This window comes from Carassius carassius, chromosome 3 (assembly GCF_963082965.1).
Source record: "Carassius carassius chromosome 3, fCarCar2.1, whole genome shotgun sequence".
In the NCBI taxonomy this organism is placed as follows: Eukaryota; Metazoa; Chordata; class Actinopteri; order Cypriniformes; family Cyprinidae; genus Carassius; species Carassius carassius.
The window spans coordinates 12,435,314-12,450,745 of NC_081757.1; the positions used below are offsets into that span (position 1 = coordinate 12,435,314).

General features: G+C 39.3%; 1 protein-coding gene across 2 annotated transcripts in view; it reads right to left on the reverse strand.

The window, feature by feature from the left end:
- Nucleotides 1-1,859: 1,859 nt before the first annotated feature.
- The window catches only part of LOC132119488 (rhombotin-1), a 31,513-nt gene continuing 17,940 nt past the window's right edge, over nt 1,860-15,432 (reverse strand). For both annotated transcript variants that reach the window (XM_059529528.1, XM_059529520.1), the window contains exons 3-4: nt 9,222-9,347; nt 1,860-2,444 (exon numbers count right to left, since the gene is read on the reverse strand). In XM_059529528.1, the coding sequence (XP_059385511.1) occupies nt 2,339-2,444; nt 9,222-9,347 (232 nt within the window). In that variant the 3' untranslated portion in view covers nt 1,860-2,338. The remainder of the gene's footprint in view (nt 2,445-9,221; nt 9,348-15,432) is intronic.

Consider the following 15,432-nt stretch of genomic DNA (forward strand, 5'->3'; position numbering starts at 1 on the left):
CCTATAGAGAACATTTGGCGCATCATTAAACGAAAAATACGTCAAAGACGACCACGAACTCTTCAGCAGCTGAAAATCTATATAAGGCAAGAATGGGACCAAATTCCAACAGCAAAACTCCAGCAACTCATAGCCTCAATGCCCAGACGTCTTCAAACTGTTTTGAAAAGAAAAGGAGATGCTACACCATGGTAAACATGCCCCGTCCCAACTATTTTGAGACCTGTAGCAGAAATCAAAATTGAAATGAGCTCATTTTGTGCATAAAATTGTAAACTTTCTCAGTTTAAACATTTGCCATGTTATCTATGTTCTATTGTGAATAAAATATTGGCTCATGTGATTTGAAAGTCTTTTGGGTTTTCATTTTATTAAAATTTAAAAAACGTCCCAACTTTTCCGGAATTCGGGTTGTATTACTTCACGTCCCGGGTCTGTTTAACATTGTGTGTAATACCCGTGCGATCGGAGTCATCGGACTCGGAGAACACCCGGCCGCGATCACACACTGCTTGTGTTTCTTGTAACTTGCAACTTGTAAAATTAGGAAAAGAAAAGTGTGAGCCAAAAAAAGAAAGAAAAAAAGCGATCTCTCTCTCTGCCGTTAGAAGCAGAGTGCGCAGACTCCCAGTTAATGCAAGGGAACGCACGGTAATAATGCTTGCAGACTTGACACACTCATATTTAATATATTTCAAATCAGCAACAAGATCTGAGGTGAACTGTCACATGAATGGTTTCGATGACGCTCAGATTACGTTAAAAAGCATATTTCAGGTTGATCCGGCTAGCACGCATGTGCAGTCTCGGGCGTGTGTCATGTTTCTATGGCAACCAGTGAGGGACAAACCGCGCTTTACATTTTCTACCATTTTTTTAATGATATAAATGAACCGTTTAATCTTAAAGTTTTAGTGGTCAGATTCAGACTCGACGCAGAGCAGAGAGCACAGAGATGATAGCAAATAAATAAGGTCAGCGACCATCGCATTGCACGAGCGATCGTTATTATAGTTCAAAAGGGCAAACAGTCGAAGTTATTATGCGAGTTAACTCGAGTCAGAATGTACATGTGCGTAGTCGTTACCGTGACATCAAGCGGACTTTTGAAGCTGAAATAATGAGTGGATTAAGCTCGGACTTGAAATAACATGGATAACTTTCTTGTCGGAGGATTTTAATGCATCACAGACAGTCAGGTACAAGGAAGAGAAACTACGGCTCCTTAAATTATGTTTGAAAAAAAGTTGGATTTTTCGCAACCGGTTTATTGACTTGTAATAGCAATTTAAGGTGGAATGTGTGACAATCGGGTCCAGTCGGGTCTGTGTCTTCCCGGCGGGTTCGGGTCCAGATTTCAAATAATATACGGGTCTGGGTCGGGTCCGGGTGGGCATTTCTCGGATCTACACGGGTCCGGGTCCAGCTTTTGAAATAATAGACGGGTCTGGGTCGGTTCGGTGTAGTACATTACGGGTCTCTTTCGGATTCGGGTTCGAATTTTTGGACCCGTGAAGACCTCTACTGAGCAACATAAGCGCCCTCTGGCGGCTGTAGAGGGTAATGTTTTCTCTTGGTTCATGTCAATTTAATTTTGATAAATAAGTCGCACCTGACTATAAGTCGCAGGACCAGCCAAACTATGAAAAAAAGTGTGACTTATAGTCCAGAAAATACAGTATGCTGTTTCATTATGTCATTCTGTATATAAAATTGTCATCATTTATTATTTCTTTGTAGTTTTCTGATAAATGTTTTTGAAGCTTTAGCCATTTTAAGGGAGTTCAAAAATTACATTTGTTGATACACGGGCCAGCCTCTTCAAACTTTTGGCTTTGGGAATCAAAAAACAAACTCAATTATGAACATTTAAGAATTTTTTTAATTCACACTGGTAATAAAATTGCATTACAGTTTCATAAAATAAATGTTCCAGTTTATATATACAGAAAACAGACTGTACATACCCTCAGAGAAGCATTAGAAGAACAAGAGAAAGAGAAAGAGAAAGAGAGCGTGTGTGAGAGAGAAAGAGAAAGAAAGCGTGTTAGAGACCAAAACAGAAAAACATCACAAAAACCATACAGGCAATACAGTGCTCAGCTAAGCAGGCACAACTGTACATCAAAACGTGTAACTGCTCAGTGTTGGGGACAGGAAGGGCCAAAAAGTAGTACATTTACAATAGAGTCCTCAGGGACCAATAGGGCTTTTACTGTAAAAAGTATTGCAGGCAAGCAGACAGATGCTCTTCTCTCTGAGTGCAGCAGAACATCCATTGCACAGAAGCGTGTTTGAGTGTGTGGACCGAGAGCTGCCGCTGCCATCGTTTGTTTGGCTATTGAACTTGTGTCTCAAAACTCCCGTTGAGCTGCCCCTCCTCATAGTCCATCTGACACAGAATCATGTTGTTTTTTAGGAAAAATTTGTCACCCACACAAAACCTGCAGAAAACACAACAACAAACATAGGTTAACGTACACATTTATTTGGCCCATTCACACCAAATCCAAAACAGAGGCAGCAACAGCTTTTAAAACAAACTCCTTCACACAAAGTCTGTATTATTGTACTTCTGTATTTATTTTAATTCTGTGGCTAGGTTGTCATTTAATTTATTGTTATCGTTCAGGTATTTCAGGAAATTTGACATCAGATTCAATAGTTTAGATGAATATTTGTATTCGGCCAGGCTTGAACAGACCTTTTTTGAACAGACAAAATTCAGAATTGAAGAATTGATTTTGAATTGGCCGCACATCAAAATTGCAGGAAGAGGAATTTACGGACTTGTCATTTAATTTTTATTTTAAAAAATAAATAAATTTAAGGTGTTTTATAAAAAATAAAACAAAATTATATATACACACATATATATTAAATGTGCTTTTTTATGCTTTAGAATATGGAAATTCATTCATACATTCATTCATATTTTCAGTTCAATGCAGGATGGCCTACATCCCTGATATACACTAAATTAAATGCACACAGATCAATTCAATTATTTTGGTTTAGGAAACATCATTGCATCAGTGTAAATGAACATGCAGTGTACAGTCTTAGTCATCACAGGCATCAGGAATGCTACTATTTCTATAACAGTCTCAAAGTCTCTTGTGATGTGGCAATAAGGTACAGCTTTAACTAAATGTTTTCAAAACCAACAGCATTTTTCAAAAGCAGGACAGGATTGGCACCTAATGAAAGCATGCCACAATTTCTTTTCATTGGCAAAAAAAAAAAAAAAAACAACAACTCTGCACCAGTTTCCAAGGAAACCCCACCACTGAGTTTTTCCCCCTATGTTTGGGCTCCTTGCCAAAGTATAAATTGTTAGTCTCTAAAAACTTCCCATGAAATTTCATGCCAATTAAAGAGAAAAACATTCCATGTGTGCACTGCTTTTTACATTGACAAGTTAGCATATGAAAGCCATGAATGTCATATGGACAAAAGTGCGTCCATGATGAAAGCATCGCAGATGGTGTTTTCTCTTATCAATCACTGCCACACCAATGTGCTGTGTTGGCAAAGGAATATAGCGGAGCACAGGAGTACCAGGTTTGTGTGCCATCCGTCAGCAGTGAGGCTTCACTCACCAAACTTTATTACACACCTTGTGCTCAGCAATGTTGGGCAGTAACGCTTTACTGTAATTGGATTGCTTTTTTAGTAACAGAGTAATTGAACGAGTTATAATTTAAAAAAATAGTAATTAGAGTATAGTTATAAGCAGAGGTCTCTATATGTTACTGCTGTGTTACATTGCTGACAGAATGCAGCGTTTTATAATCTAGAGATTGTAAAAAGGATGTAGCAGCTGCATAGTCCAGATTTACAATCCAAGATGGCGCCGCACATGGCTGCTTCAGTGCTTGGCTCTCCAGTGTTTGTACTGTTTTTGTTCGTTTTTCCTGTTTTTTGTTTAACAAACACGATCAGTTTCACCAGGGATGAACTGCTGAACATTCGGCAGAACACACCACATGATATTTTTCCGGATTTCTATTATACAGACGTTTTACTGAACATTGTTATCGGAGGAGCAGCGGCGCTGATCAAGCGCTTCAGGACGCGCAGACGGGGAAAGCGAGCGGGAGCGCTCGTCAGACTCAGGAAGCGCGGATTTCGAACGCCGTTGCCTAGCATCCATCTCGCAAATCTCCGCTCTCTACCCAACAAAAAGGACGAACTCCTTTTGCTCTCTCGGACAAATAAGGATTTCTCTCACTCTGCTGCTCTGTGTTTCACGGAAACCTGGCTGAATGACGCCATACCGGACAGCGCACTCCATCTGCCGGACTTTCAGCTGTTTAGAGCGGATCGCGACGCAGAATCAACGGGGAAATCGCGCGGCGGCGGGACATGCTTTTACATCAATGAACGGTGGTGTACAGATGTAACTGTGTTAAAGAAGATGTGCTGTCCTGATCTAGAAACGCAGTTTATCAACTGCAAGCCGTTCTATTCGCCGCGGGAGTTTCACTCGCTCATTCTGGTCAGTGTTTACATTCCACCTCAAGCACATGTGAGCTCAGCTTTACAGAAACTCGCTGATCAGATCACAGACACAGAACAACAACACCCGGACTCTGTTTTAATCATTCTTGGGGACTTTAATAAAGCCAATCTCTCCCGTGAACTGCCAAAATACAGACAGCATGTTACCTGTCCCACCAGAGACAGTAATATACTGGATCACTGTTACACCACAATAAAGGATGCATATCACTCTGTTCCACGAGCAGCTTTGGGACGTTCTGATCACTGTCTGGTTCATCTTATACCGACCTACAAGCAGAAACTTAAATCTGCTAAACCTGTAGTAAAGACTGTGAAGAGATGGACCAGCGAAACAGAGCAGGATTTACAATCTTGTTTTGACATCACAGACTGGAGCGTTTTTGAAGCTGCTACCACCGATCTGGACGAACTCACAGAGACTGTAACATCCTATATTAGTTTCTGTGAGGATATATGCATTCCTACCAGGACTTATTTAACATTCAACAATGATAAGCCATGGTTTACAGTAAAACTCAGACACCTTCGTCAGGCCAAAGAGGATGCCTACAGAAATGGGGACAGGGTCTTGTACAATCAGGCCAGGAACACACTGAACAAAGAGATTAGAGCGGCTAAAAAGACCTATGCTAAAAAGTTGGAAGACCAGTTTACTTCCAACGACTCTACTTCAGTTTGGAGAGGACTGAGAGCCATCACAAACTACAAGACACCATCCCCTTGCACTGAGGCTAATCAACGACTTGCTAACGACCTGAATGAGTTTTATTGTAGATTTGAAACCCCCAACACCCACTCTGACCATCTCCCTACACAACCATTAACACCTCCTGCAATCCCCCTCGCCATACCTCCTGCTCTTCAAATCTGTGAAGATGATGTGCGCCAGGTCTTCAAGAAAAACAAAAGAAGAAAAGCACCAGGCCCAGATGGCGTTACACCAGCCTGTCTGAAAATCTGTGCTGACCAGCTGGCCCCCATCTTTTCACAGATCTTCAACAGATCTCTGGAGTTGTGTGAAGTGCCTTCCTGCTTCAAACGCTCCACCATAATCCCCATTCCAAAGAAACCCAAGATAACAGGACTTAACGACTACAGACCTGTGGCTCTAACGTCTGTCGTCATGAAGTCGTTTGAAAAACTGGTTCTGGCTTATCTGAAGGACATCACTGGACCCTTACTGGACCCCCTGCAGTTTGCGTACCGAGCAAACAGGTCCGTGGATGATGCAATCAACATGGCATTGCACTTCATCCTGCAACATCTGGACAAAACAGGGACTTATGTGAGGATCCTGTTTGTGGACTTTAGTTCGGCTTTCAACACCATCATCCCAACAACCCTCCAGACCAAACTGACCCAGCTCTCTGTTCCTAGCTCTATCTGTCAGTGGATCACCAGCTTTCTGACAGATAGGCAACAGTTAGTGAGACTGGGGAAATTCATGTCAAACAGCTGCTCCACCAACACTGGTGCCCCTCAGGGATGTGTTCTCTCCCCTCTGCTCTTCTCCCTGTACACCAACGACTGCACCTCTAAAGACCCCTCTGTCAAGCTCCTGAAGTTTGCAGACGACACTACAGTCATCGGCCTCATCCAGGATGGTGACGAGTCTGCTTACAGACAGGAGGTTGAGCAGCTGGCTGTCTGGTGCAGTCTTAACAACCTGGAGCTGAACACGCTCAAAACAGTGGAGATGACTGTGGACTTTAGGAGAAACCCCCCTGCACTTTCCCCACTCACCATCATGAACAGCACTGTGGCTGCAGTGGAGTCATTCAGATTCCTGGGAACCACCATCTCTCAGGACCTGAAGTGGGACAATCACATTGGCTCCATTGTGAAAAAAGCCCAACAAAGGTTGTACTTCCTTCGCCAGCTGAGGAAGTTTAACCTGCCACAGGAGCTGCTGAAACAGTTCTACTCAGCCGTCATTGAGTCAGTCCTGTGTACTTCAATTACTGTCTGGTTTGGTTCAGCTACAAAATCAGATATCAGAAGACTACAGAGAACTGTTCGGACTGCTGAAAGGATTATTGGTGCTCCCCTGCCCACCCTCCAAGAACTGTACACATCCAGAGTGAGGAAAAGGACTCAGAAAATCACTCTGGATCCCTCACATCCAAGTCACCCCATCTTTGAACTTTTGCCATCTGGCCGGCGCCTCAGAGCCGCAAATACAAGAACAGCAAGGCACAAGAATAGTTTCTTCCCCCAGGCAATCTACCTCATGAACAGTTAAATGTTTCCCACTTAAACTTATGCTTATGCAAAAATGTGCAATATCCTTATATTTATTTGTTACCCCTCCATCCTAGAACATTCCTGCATCTCACTCGATCCTATTCCATTATCATTTATAGCACAATTGTTTATACACTTATTTATTTGCCAATTTGTAATTCTCCCGTAATTTTTTTTTTTTTTTTTTTTTTTTTTTTTTTTTTTTTTTTTTTTTTTCCCTCTGTGTGTTGTTGTGTGTCTGTTTACTGGAAGCTTATGTCACTAAAACAAATTCCTTGTATGCGCAAGCATACTTGGCAATAAAGCTCTTTCTGATTCTGAAAAAAAAAAAAAAAAAAAAAAAAGTGCCAGTGGACTAGAGACCTGCTCTTCAGATGCAGGACAAGACTTGAAAGGCGAGTGCTGGTGCAGGCGCGTAAATATGTGTGTGTGTGTGTGTGTGTGTGTGTGCGCGCCGGATGCGGGAGAATAAAATGATTCACTCGATCCCACAAATTAGAAATATCTTAAGATGAAATATCTAAAACAAATACGTTGTTATTAATCTATTGCTCAAAAGGAACATGAACTAATATAAAATATAAACGATAAACAGGTGCAAGCAGAGTTTCTATTAAGGCTATAACAAGTGTTTACAGCGTTGAGCAATGCAGTGCTGAAATATGCATGCTCATGAATCCTCTCATTAGAACACGAATTGTGGACATTATGAAAGATTCATTATGCATATATTTATTGCGTTAAGAGATTTGCGAGATTGTGATTAACTGAGATGTCTTTTAGAGATTATAAATGCAGTGCTTTTTGCTGGCATTCTGCCAAACCATACACAGAGCAGTCGCTTGCTTGAGTTAAAAATAACCGTGTTCTGTGAATGTTGATGCTGGGATTTCATAAATTTCATGGAGAAAAAAAAAAAGTAACGTAACTAGTAATGTAAGTAATTACTTTTGAAATAAAATAATCAGAACAGTAACATGATTACGGTTAAAATAAGTAATTTGATGATATTTTCACAGTAACTCGCCCAACACTGGTGCTCACCAAATATGCCACTAGATTATTTATTCCCGTTTCCTAACAAATGCTTTTATTTAGTTTGATTGCTGTATTTAGATTCTTTAAAAGGAGGCCATAGTTTTTTGCGGCATCAGTTATAAATTTGAGTTTGAACTTGTTTGTATTTACTGTAGTAGAGTTTAGCGTGTGTATGCGGCAGCTTTCGAGAATGACACAAGTCTTTTTTAAAAGTGGGTTACACACTAAAGCATGTAAGACACTGTCAGACTCCTTTGCTCCCCGGGAATGTTTGGAAGGATGATCCTTGAAAAAGGTTCATTCGTCCAGCCGCTTAATTCCCTCGGCGAGACATAGAGGTGACGTGCTTGGCTTGGTTGTTTATTGAGTAGGAGCTTTCTGGCTGAATGTGTTCAATAAGGCATTCACATTTTGATCAGGCTTGGTATTGGTCTGCCAACGGTATAGTCACTGAAGCGCTGGTTAATTTCACTCAACTCAAGTTTATAATCCCACTTCTGGTCAAAAATACAAACCAGGACAAAACTCATAGGTTTGAGTTGAGTCGAATGTAGGGATGCACTGAACATTCTACAACTGAAATAAATTGGCCAAAAATAGCTAAAAAAAAAAAAAAGGTCATTCTGTGTTTGGGAATAAACGAAAAGACTGGATAAATTGTATCGAACAGTGACATTTTTGGTGACTCGATCACGCACAAATTGCTTGTATAACAGCACATCATGAGCTCATGGAGCTATCTGCTTGTTAACCATTGTACAACATCGAAAGCGGATCAGTCTTTTTTTTTTTTTTCTTTTACAATGTCTACAAAAATGGTAATACTGTGGAATATAATTACAATTTTAATTAACTTTTGTATGTGAATGTATAGTAAAATTTAATTTATTCTTGTGATCAAAGCTGTATTTTCAGCAGCATTACTTCAGTCTTCAGTGTCACAGGACCTTTCAGAAATCATTCTAATATGCTCATTTGCTGTTTGGTTTTACTTCTTTTTTGTCTTCAGTCGATAACATGACTGATTTAAGAAGGGGGGGGGGGGGCTCAAATGGCCAAAATATTATTTTTCTAACTTATTAATTTCAAGTTAAACTGTGTTTTGTTTAATGTCTGCTAGAATGTTAGAAATAATTTAATTTTTTTTCTCTTTGAAAATATGTAAATATATTTAAATTTATGCGTAAAAAAAACATCGTTATTCAGCCTTCGGCAAAGTGTGTCATTTTGTTTCGGCCAAGAATTTTTATTTCGGTGCATCCCTAGGAGAAAAGGCTATGGGCTAATGGAGTGTGTAAAGTCACAATGCTAGAAGTCATTGAGTGATTTGTGTGTGAGCTTATAGGTTCTTCTGCATTTCTATATAGAAAGACAATTTTGCTGGCTTGTTGTGATCTCTTTCTCTCCCTTACCTCTGGTTACAAAGCTGACAGGCAAAACAGTCCAAATGGTAAACATTATCTCTGGCCCTCATCACCATTTCAAAGGCTGGGATCAGTTTACTGCAGGCTGCACAGTTCCCCGTTGTACCAAAGAGCCTGTGAGAGAAAACACAAAAAGCAGATTTACTCACTTATACCTTTCTTAGTCTTTATGAAATCACAAAAACTGAAAAATGGAAAGAAAACAACCAAAGAAGTGAGAGAGGGAAAAAAAACACATTGGACAACTAATGCGATACGTGTATCCAGCTTGGCACACATTAGGTATTTTTTGTAATGAGGGTACAAACCTAGATGTTAATTCTTAGCTAATGATCTAATTAAAATGATCACATGGTTCTAATCCCCTTCTTCAAAGAGTTTTTGCCTAGCACATTGCAAAAGCAATGAAAACAGGTCTGAGGCGAGCAATTGAACAGCTCAAAGTTTTTTGTTTTTTTTTTCCTCTCTCTTTTAAATCCGGAGTAACTAATGAGACTTTGCACAGACCAAAGCCAGCTGGATTTTACACAAGAGGCTAAATACTATAATGTAGTCAAAAGTTCAAAAGATTCCCCTTCCAAGGATACTGCCTCTATCCTCCGTACCTCTCCTCTCATTCTGCTTATCTCTCGGTGACCTGCTAAAAGCAGAGTGAGATGTAGAGGGAGCGTTGTGAGGTACGTAACCTTGGAGTGGAAAGTAGATGTTCGCTGGAGCATGGAAACGGATACACAACTCGCATTTCTGCACTGTTTGTTTAAGCTTATTAGATGGGACGCAAACCATCAAGGTCACAAACAGAACAAGGCATTGAGGCAGATCGCTTTCCTCCACTACATCCGCCATCGGATTTAAATTTTCATTTTCAAAGCCCTTGCTCCAATGTTTAATTTGGAGATTCAGAGTTGGAGATAGATATATACGTTTGGCAGAACAGGGATGCTATGCACACAGGAAGAGCAAATGGAGAAGAACAGGGGGAGGAAAAGGGGAGAAATAAGGCAGGATCAGGATGCTGTTGTATGCTAAACAACCCTCTAAAGTTGAGGACTCGATTGGAGAGAGAGAAACTGAACAAAGTTTCGGCGAGTCCATATTAGTCTCTCTCGACTGCTCGGCCTGCGTCACCACCAGCATCTATCCAGCAGACCCTGCTGTTAATTAGAGCAACAGACCCGAGCGGAGAGGAGTCTTATGGTGGAAGAGGGCATGTTGTTATATCAGATAGGCGAGGTGTTAAAAAGAGCCATTGTTAGATCGGGTTACTGCTCCAGTAAAATGTGTTTATGTGGAACTCTGACACTCTGAGGAGGCCGTGCAACCCCAGCGAGGTGTTGCCTCACAAAAGAGTTCAGCTTATTAAAATAATGGTTCAAGTGTAGCTTTGTTCCAAGGTCAGTGCAGAATCTGTGAGAAACTAACTCATAATTGCACATACAATTTATACTTCACATTTTGCAGTTAAATTTTAAATTATTGTCGGTTACACATCAGACATAGAATTGGATTAATAATCATAGTAGGTGTATTTACAAACTGCTCAGCTGTCTAGTATTTTGTCAGTATTTATAGTGTAGCATTGGTTACGTTCACACGGTCAATGTTTGGGATTGACAACCACATTTTCTTTACAGGTTTGAGTCTCGAAATGTCCCATTCACACATTCAGCAGCTTACAGTTGTGTTTAAAATAATGTCTATTTAAACAAGCAACGGGAGTCAAGCCCGTATTCCTTACTAGTAACCATGTGGTTTTCACGCCCATAAATAACTGAATGGTGTGTGTGTGAACGTAACCGTATTAAAAGGACTCAAAAACCAGACTGACAACTGTATTCTCCTGCTGTGTGAATGTGGCAATTATTTAAAGAACACTATTGTATTCCATTTTTATTGGTGAGGCTGGGTATGAATGCACATTTCTTCAATTTTGATTCAAAAGCTCTTGATTAAATTTTCATTTGATTCATTTTGGTATATTTTAGTTATATATACACAGGAGAAATTCTCACATGGCTAATGTTGCAAATTATTCAGATGTGTAATAAATTGAGCATTATTCCAACAAAATTATTCAAACAGCTAACTTGACTTTTTGAACGGTTCATTTAAAGAACCAACTTTTAAGAGTTTTAATCCAGTAAAACGAACTTAAGAGTAATTTGTTCATGATTCAGACTACACTAATCATGCTGTATTTTTAGTAATCAGTAAAAGAACTGGCTCATAAGAGTCATTTGTTTGTGAGTCAGACTAGACTAATTATGCTGTATGCTTTTTATTTAGTTAAAGAACTGGCTAATAGGAGTCATTTGTTTCAGAAACCAGGCTAGACTGGTTGGTGTGCTGTATGGTTTTGATTCACCAAAAAGAACAGACTCGAAATCATGAATCAGACTAGACTGATTGAATAGAATTCAATAGAAAGACTTTCTTTGCCATTATTTTGCTGTATTTATTGCATCACATTCAATTCAGACTGTGAATAAATTTTTTTACTATGGTGCAGAAGAATCATTAAAATGTATCTGATTTATCTTGATTTGATTAATTAAAAACTCTATATTTTTACACTGCCCTATCTATTGGTATTTCATGCTTAGTAAAAGCACTATTTTAAAGATAGATCAGTCCAAAAAATTGTGAATTTTTTTTTTTCACAAGGGATTTTGGCAGCATTTTAAAGAGACAATGCCAAATCATTTGCCACCGCATTTGACAGGACAACCATTAACAGCAACAATGCCAGTTTACAGTAGTTGGCTGAGATGTATCTACCAGTCATTCTTCGATCTTGGAAAGTTCTCAGATGGCGGGCCACATAATCCTAACGTTCGCAGACACACATACGGTCAGAGGCAGAAGGAAGGATTAAGGTGTCTGTCTGAAGGAGCATGTTTTCTAAAAGGGAATCGCACACAGATTGTGGTTGAACACATTTCAAATGTCATGCCTTAATGCTGGAGCAAGCAACTGGAGTTGGGAGTTCAATGTTGTGTTATCCTGGCTCGCTCCTGAAAAGGTGGTCGGAGTCCCTGGGGATCCTGAACAATTTCTTATGGCTCATGTCCATCATATTGCACAGTAGAGGGTGTTACAGATTACATCACAAGACCCATTTTCCCTTCTTTTCTAAATCAGGTCACAGAAAGCACAGGGATGTCATTTTGAGAGGAATGTTACGGACTTGTGAAAATTCAGGGACCTCTTGATGGTTTAAGAGCAGAGGAGTCTTCTTAAAAGAGAAGGGACTCCTCATTCTCACACACACACACACACACACACACACACACTCTCTCTCAGAGTGAACGATAACTGGGCTTCTGCAAAGAAATCTGCGGTGGTTTAATTGTAGGTTTTTGCAGCACTATGATGGCCCGGCTCAAATTGGAGACTTTACTGGTGGTTAATTTAAGTGGATTAGGAGGTTACAGAAACTCATTTGGAAGGTCACCAGCAAACTTTGAAATACAATGGCTTGGATTTTCAGGCAATATAATTCAAGATAAAGTGAAACCAACCATTTTATCAGCAAGGCCATTTAATGTGTTATTCCAAGCAAAATGTGCTCAGGAAAATCCAGCCCTAAAACGTCTATTGTACATCATTTTTGCTATACGAGTTGTCATTACAAGCTTAACTTTTTAATTGTTTTCTTGAAAACAATGCAATCTATTCCAAAACGGATACTGTGATAAGATTAATGAGCTCTCGACTCAATGTAGCATTCCTTTAATGTCATCATAGCCTCGGAAAACTAAAAATCTCAAAGTCCCCAGCACGCCAATTCCACCGAACAGGAGGGGAAAAATTTACAAGACAATAAAGGAAAAGAGAACAGAGCTTTTGCCTTCATAATCTTGTTTGTGTTTAACTAAACTTTAGTATTAAAGCAGAAAGCCTTTGCTCATTGTTCTCTATGATTCCCTGTGGCTCTGTGTAGACAGGTGTTTCTCTTCTGTTGTTTCTTCATGACTCCTCTGAAGACGGCATCAACTTCCTTCCCTTTAATGTCTCTCTGTGATTAGACTTCATCTGTTCTAGTTTTTTTTACTTGTGTTCAAAGAGACTGTGGTTCAATACTGTACGTGTGAATTTGTAAATACAGTGGGGTTCAAAAGTGTGAGACCACAATGAAGAGCTGGGATACCCCCCCTCCCATTTAATTTATTTAATATCTATACCTATATATGTCCAGATATTATAATTTTTATTTTACTACTACTACTACAATAAATAACTTGCTAACTACTACTGTCGGGCCTGTTCAGTAATTATAATAATTGATTTCTTTTATTATTAAAATTAATATGTATAGAATTATCATCATTTACTATGCATCTATTTTTCCATTTATCTGTTTTATATAATAGTAATAATTTTACTTTAATATTAAACAAATGTATATAGTAAAAATAAACACAGGATACATAAATATATCAGACTTTCTTGGTTTTACAGACAGGGGTCACTGTATTGTGTGTTCAGGCATAGTCGTTAATTTTCAAAGCGAGTCATATAATTTGTGGAAACACAATCCCAATGTCAGCCGTATCTGATGTCTTTTTTTTCCTCATAGGGATAGCCGGGCTTGCTCAGTAGACCATTTTAACATCAAACTGCACCAAATGATTGCTGAGACTTATCGATGCCCTTTAATCATACTTGCATGCTAGTAATGGATGTGCCATTATTAGGAGGTGTAATCTACTTTATATTTCATTTAAAAGCACCCTTCTTTGATTAGTAAATGACTGATGTGTCCCCCCCGTAATATAGTGCAATGGTTCTGATATACAAACTATTTCAGGTCACGGGTGAATGCAGTCAAAAACAGAGGCACTATCACTCTCTGGTCATGAGGTCAAAGGATTCTTGACCCCAGCAAAACACATTAATATATTTTTGTGTGCAGTAATAGAGTATGACCTGAAAGCTTATAAATCCTGCTATACTTATCGATCAAGGAAACCGTAATAGATCAAGCTAGTTCGTGCAGTGGTGGGGCTACAGTACGTGTGTTTTCATGGGGTGGGGGTTCATTATTCCTCTACAGTACTCCTGAAGGACAAACCGCAGAAGGAGCACAGCTCATAATTAATGTTCGCATGGCAGGGCTCCAAAAACCCAGCCGAAAATAAAAGAAATGTGTTTGATCCGCCCGCCTGTCTTTAATGAAATGCCTCCCTGTATGGGAGGCTAATTCTGGGTGAGATTTCAGCTTCATTACTGAAGGAGAGCGGACTGATTCTCCAGCTGTGTGCTGGAGGTGAAGTTTAGGTGGGACGCCCTGCATGAAGTCTCAATCACTTGCGTTTAAAGCAAACGCACGAATGCTTCCTCGCTCCGTCTGAACGGAGAGGGATACTTATTAATTTATTCCTTAATAGAATTCATATCCAGCATCTCCAGGCAAGTAGCACATATTTGTCACAGGCTGAAGAGCAGATGAGTGGGCTAGATTTCATTAGGACATCAGAGCCAGTACAGCAGCAGCAGGAAGCTCGTTTTTATGCAGTTTCTCCCTCCACCATTCTCTGCTTTCATTCTCTAATGCAAAAAAAAAAAAAAAAAAAAAAAAAGTAAGAGTCATGCATTTGTGGCTTATTTAGATTTTTTTTTTCTCCCCCAATCATTTAGTATTTTGTCTTGTGTTCAATACATGACAAAAAAAACAAAAACCAATACATATTTCCATTTATATTGTAGTTGACTACAGTGCAATATGAATCCAATAATTCAAACATTTTATACAGTTTATTTCAACATTTAACAAACTCTAAAATCTGTAATTTATGTGAAAATCTGAGTTCCTGCGGTTTGCTTTAGCAAAGTGCATTCACTGTTCAGCTTTAGCTCAACCCTTTAGTGGGTCAATCCCCAACATTTCTAAATATTAGTTTAAAAAAATATATTGTTAGTGAATTTTTTAGTGTACCATTTTTAGAAGAAAAAAAAAAACCTTAACTCACTGTCAAGTCGTTCCAAACTTATATGACTTTCATATATACATTGTCGATACAGTGAAAGTCAAAGTGGTCAAATGTTGTTTTGATCCTGTTGACCTTCTTCAAATGGCTTTTTTTGGTCCTCCACAAAAGGAAAGTTAGTCAAACCTATTTGGAACAACAAAAGGCGAGTAATGATGCCAGAATTTTTACTTTTGGGTGAACTGTCCCTTTAACACTGTAAATGACGA